Here is a 6,000-nt window from a genome sequence, read left to right as displayed (position 1 = left end):
AGAGCTCTGTAAATCCAAGCTCAACACCTTTCATAGTATCGGGTTAACTGATACTTAGATTTCTCTACCAAAACAAATCATTACCTAATACTAATGTTCCCAGAAAATGTCAGAATTAGGCTGTACATAATATACATGTCTATATATTGTGTACGAAAGACTTGAAGCACAATGCAAATCTTTATGGTGACATGCTTAATGTGCAGCTTCTGAGAAATTCTGATAAAATACTAAGGAAAGATCTGGCACTGTTGTCACCAGCAAACATCACAGAATTAAACAAAGTCAAAATAATTTTATAGCCTCAAATACTGATGTGTACTTGTCACAGAAATTTTCTATCAGTTTCTGGGCATAAAGTGATGTAACATTAAATAGTATCTAGTGAAGGTACTGCTGTACAATATATTGCATGGGTGAATTTCACCTCACCTCAGAATTTAACTTTTTGACAAAGTAGCTGTTTGCCAGAGCCATGTGGATATCGTCAAACAGCACATGTGGTACAGTAACAGTGTACCAGATGAATCTCAAGATTTTGCAAGTCCAACCTCAAGTGTGCAGTGAGTTGAGAAGGCCTTAAAGAATCTTTCTAGACCTCTCAATTTCATCCTACACTGAGGCATTGGTGCAAAGTGAATTGTTCTCCCTCCAGCTGGAAGACAAATGCTACAAATTTCACCAGGTCTGCCGAATATAAGCAAGAGGTTTCAATTCAAACACTGCTACCAGGTAGCTTAAAATATAGCCTGAAAATGTTAAGATGAGCCCTTGGGACCTCTACAAGCTGATGCATCCATACCCAATAGAAAAAATCCCTTGTTGGACACAGGTTCTCTGGCACATGAATTTCCAAAAAGTCAGTGATATAATGGCTTTGACTATTTTTTACAACCAGAAAAAATTGCTCAGTCCTTCAGAATAACGACTTTTATTTTAAAGACAATTATTATCTCTTACTGAGTATCACAAAAAAGTTTATTTCCCATAATGGCATAAGCTCTGGCCAAATTTCACTACCTGGGTTTAAGACAGGTTTCAGAACAGATTTTTTAAACACGAGGGAAAGAGAGGGAGGAACAAAACCCTGCAGTTGCTGAATTATGCTATTTATAATGACATTAGATATTCACAGTCATTACAGGAATATTGTGCTTCATGATCCTTATGATTTCCTGGGAGAATCAGTCAAGATTCATAATACTTCACAATTCACTTGCTAATATCTTCCTTGGGCTTTGGCTTTAAGGTACTGCTGGGAACTATACCACGTCAAACAATGAAAGTTGGCTACTAATCATGTCCTGTTTGGCACCTGGCATGATATTATGACAATACATACCACATCCAAAGTCTTATGCACTTCAGAGATAAGAGCTCACATGGATAGTTATATTTAAGTGGTTTTGCAACTACTACTGTATACTTATGTGGGGAGATACCCAAGGCCTGAGGATACAGCCTCAAAGGATTAGAAAGAGGCTATTAACATACTACACATAAAATTATCACAACCCTCCACTCTTGAATCTGACACTGACTTTGATAGTTTCTGCTTCTATTGGTCACTTCAGACAACTGAAAGCACTTTTTGTACTATCTACATTTTCCAAATTCTATAGGCAAATCTTATCCTGCTGAGAATTCATAGGCCTCCCTTCCTAATCTCCACAAGACATTCTGCCTTAAACGCTACTGTCTTGTTTAGGTTAGCAGTTGTGCCTGTGACAGCTCTATACACTGCCTTCTGGAGCTCCCCAGCTCAACAGAATACTCGTGCCTGTTTTGCAGATGGGGGAGGGTTGCCATATGCCAATGCAGTAGAAATTCTTGACTCACGGTCAAAAGCATCCAAAAAAGTCAGTATGCAGGATTTTCGGCCATATGGAGGAATTGTTATCTGGCCTTTTCTCTAGCTGTATCTCATTAAGCAAAAAGGAAAGAAAAAGGGGAGGATATTATTTTCTTCTTTGCAAATCTTGCCCCAGAGTTAATCTTCACTTGAAAGACAGCGTTCATTTCTGGTACCTAGAAAACCAAGAAGGAAGTTGTAAGAATCTCCGGGATTGAGGACAGTGTTCTGTCCAATTCAACAGGTTTTCTTTAAGTCTTTTACACTTCGAATATGACTTCTTTCAGGGAAGAGGAAGAATTATTACAGAGAGCTAGGACTGGTTCTACTGGGCTCAGAAAAAACAGAGTAGAAAAAGAACCACCTTCCCTTCCATGAAGTCTGTAATGGTGCATTACAGTAAAGCTGTTTTATTACCTCCATATACTGCAGCATTTTGAAGGTGTCACTAGTAGCACTTCCCTGATCCTTGAGTGTGCTGCAGTCTGAATGTTTAGCAGCATTATATTATTGCTAAATATGGGAAGTTTGTTTAATCTGAGATTTTGCTGGGATTTTGCCTTCACAGAAACTCATGTGGTATTAACATAATGCAGACATTTGTGTTTTAACTTTACAGAGCCAATATCACGGACAGTGTAAAAACAGAAAAGCAATCAGATACATGTTTAAAAATTATAAAGACATATACAAACCTCAAAGCCTCTCCGCTTCTTTACGATCTTCCTCAATGTAGAAAGACGTCAGGAGGAAAAAACCTCCTCCAAAGACACCAACAAAAGCACACACTACAAAGCTGTACTGCAGGCTCCAGAAACTCCACTGGAATGAGCAAGCATTCTTGGCCTGGATAGCATTGGAGATCTAGGGAGTGAACAAGACTGTCATTAATCTGGGACAGCATCATCCTCCTCTCTTGGTTTAAACAGACTGTTGACAGTGTGGTCCTTGAAAAGAATGAAACCAGGCAGACAGGGAGGAAAACTTGCTACCAAAGTTTGTCAAACCCAGTACGCAGTACACCTGCACTTCACTGCTGTCCAGCTTCCATTTGGTCAAGTATTTCATGTTCTTTTATACTTTCAGTGCCTCCAGTCACAAGATAAGGAAATACTGCAACCAATGTTTATAATGTTTGGTAAGTATTAACTCATTTTACCATTTTCTAGCTCATCTCTAGACAGTTAGCACAGGACAGACATTTGGCAATGATCTTTATAATTTCTTGGTGTTATTCCATAACTTTATACCTCCCTAATCAGCACCAAATTGATAGAAACAGGGGGCTAGCATCAATTCACAAGGAAAAAGCAGCGACACTCATTAAAAAGGAAGAGCTGGAAATTAGAGACAGGAGTGGAGTCTGCTTTTGAGCCAAAAGCATTTGAAGAATCATGGAGTGACATTATGAGGAACTGGGAAGAAGAAGATATCAGGCAGCTGCTTTTTGCACTGGCTGAAGGATGAGGTTGTAAAAGCTATAAATGATACACATGAATTTTATTTTTGTAGACAGAAAGAAAAGCTGTATTTAAAGAAATTCACTAAGATTCAATACAACCCAGGAATTTAAAATCTCTTCTTAGCATAAACAAAAAGATGAATGTCGAATGCAGTCATTTTTATTCCCTCATTTGTTCTTGATGGTTAGAATATGCTATGTGACTTGAAATACATAAATACAAGACTCTTCAACCTTTGCTGGATTTAGTATGATTATTTATGACAGTTTAAGCAGATAAGAGCAAGATCAACTTTAAATGGTCACCTAGGGACTACAGCAAGCATAATGGTCAAAATACAAACCTAGTGCATTTAATTTTTAAATGCTTAGTAAGAAAATCTCTGGAGCACAGAGGGGGGAAAAACAGACTGAAAGAGACTGCTCCCTGAGTCTCCAGCCAGTTTTTAAGATAAAGGATTAGCTGAAGCAGGTTAGTAAACAATAGCAAGACATGAATGCAGAAGATTTGGTGTTTAATCAACAGCAGACGTGGGCAGCATTGATGTATTGGTTCACAGAAGCATTCCAGAAGACAATGTTGTGGTCTTAGCATAGGACCTCACTTGGACATGCAGTAGCTCTATTCCTGGATTTATTGTCTCTGTTCTCTGCAAAGTAGCAAGGTTACCTGAGGTTAATCTCATCTGGATAATCTTTTTTTGTCTTCACACTTTTCTATTAGCTGCTATTTAGGGCAACTGCATGCAAGGTACTGCATAAGAAGTATTCTGCACACAGTTACTAGCAGGATGCAGCCACATCCAGCAGGAAGCCTCAGTTCTGCCTGTGACTCAAAGATGGCAAGGAACAGTGGGTAAGAGCTACAGACATTTTGGTCTTTCGGTCAGGAAGCATAAGTCAATAGAGTAGTCAAAGGAAGAATGCACTAGGCATATTTCAGCTTTTAAGATACCTTCCATTTCTGCATGTAATTTTTCATGGCACGGGGATGGTGGTTATTATGTTCCCCCATCCATACAGCCAAATCAGTGAGAGGGCAAGAGTTTCATAATACACACCAATGAGCAAAGTGGTCTCTTCACTTGCCAAAAAAGACATCCAGCAGGAGGAATCTCTCAGTGAGAGCAGGCTGTCTTCTCTGCCAGATACATGACACAGCTGAGACTCTGCTTTTCACCCAGAACAAGGGGGATCTCCTGTCTGGCTGGACCAGCAGCAGCTGTGCATGCAGGCACAGCTCATGGGCACTTCTGTCTGGCCCTGTCTAACCCTGACACTGTTAACATGTGACAAAGAAAGAACAGATATTCTTGAGGTGAACATCTTAAAATAAACTTCCATATTAAAAAAACTATAAAATGACAACAACTGACTCTCTCTCCCATGTCCAGTAAAGCAGAAAAATCAAAGTGGGTGATTGTTTAGCTACTGTGTGCAGAATTACTGTGTCTTAAATCAAAAAAAAATGAAGGAAGGAAACAGTGCTGACACATATCATCCACTGGAAATAAGACAAATGAACAGCAAGGAGAAGAGTACTAGGCTGCTTTGTCCAGAAGCACCTAATATTAAGTAAATGTAGGAAGAGCAGAGAAACCAGGTCTGAAGCAATACGGGAATCCAAGGTTAAGGTAATTTGAAACCAGAGCTTTAAATGCCAAGTAGTATCAAAGGCAACCATTGCAGTCACTCTTGTTCTGATTTTCAAGAAACCATCGACTAATTGCAAGATTCCAATCCTCAAGATCTGAACTAGGAGTTTAGGTTTTATGGTATTTGATTAACTTCCACGAAACTCCTCACAAACTTAGCAGAAAGGGCTTAAATCCAAGTACAATACCCATAACACAATCTTTGGAAAAAATGTATGCCTTCAAAAATTTATGAAGTTTGCAAATTCAGAATCAAAATAAATTTATACACACTGCATGGAACTACTCACACCTAAAGGTGTAGGATTATATTTTATGTACCTGCAGTGTCACAGGATCAGAAGTTTCATGCAAGTAAAAATGGTTAGGAAAATGTCTATATTCTAGTATCAAGGACACCAATTTGAATACTTTCTAGTTTTGGACCAGGAAGTGCCTACAATTCTGTGAGTGTCTTTCAGTTTCTAAAAGCTTTACCCTAAGGAAAGCCCAATAAGCAGAAGATTCACTTACAGTCCCAATGAGATACGGGCTGCCTGCGTCTCCCAGCAGATGGCTCACCAAAATCTGCAGGGCAATAGCTGTAGACTGTCGTCTTGGTGTCACAACATACTGAAATAAAACACAACCCACAAGAGAATGAATATTAACAGAGTGAATGTCATGAATGGACAGCCACTGATATAACAGCCTAGAGAGATTAATATATTCATTTTTATGTATTTCATATTCAAACACTGGCTATAAGTTTGGAGACAGAGAAGCTACTCCAAGCAAAAGAGTACATTGGATGTTTTGTTGAGGAAAAAAACATTCAAGAAAGCAACACACAAGGGGGGATGACAATGGAGTAGAAAAAAAAAGACTTTTCTGCCTCCATTTGTAGACTCACAGCAGCTTGTACAGATTTACTTGGCCATGCAACTAGCAGAAACCTCCAGCCAGTAACCCTTGCAGTCATACTCATTTACCAATAAGGAGATGCAGCACTGACAGACTCTGAGAAGAATCTCTTAGGACACTGTGTCAGC

The 6,000-nt window shown here is 39.1% G+C and overlaps 1 protein-coding gene across 1 annotated transcript in view; it reads right to left on the bottom strand.

Moving 5' to 3' along the window:
* Window positions 1-1,489: 1,489 nt before the first annotated feature.
* Window positions 1,490-6,000, bottom strand: part of LOC141968272 (protein spinster homolog 3-like) — a 28,487-nt gene continuing 23,976 nt past the window's right edge. Inside the window, exons 10-12 of the mRNA XM_074922776.1 lie at window positions 5,483-5,581; window positions 2,548-2,716; window positions 1,490-2,028 (exon numbers count right to left, since the gene is read on the bottom strand). Of these exons, the coding sequence (XP_074778877.1) occupies window positions 2,549-2,716; window positions 5,483-5,581 (267 nt within the window). The 3' untranslated portion in view covers window positions 1,490-2,028; window position 2,548. The remainder of the gene's footprint in view (window positions 2,029-2,547; window positions 2,717-5,482; window positions 5,582-6,000) is intronic.

The sequence above is a fragment of the Athene noctua genome, chromosome 19, assembly GCF_965140245.1.
Source record: "Athene noctua chromosome 19, bAthNoc1.hap1.1, whole genome shotgun sequence".
NCBI lineage: Eukaryota > Metazoa > Chordata > Aves > Strigiformes > Strigidae > Athene > Athene noctua.
Note: the sequence above shows the minus strand (reverse complement) of the source record. Positions and strands in the feature narration are given on the sequence as shown.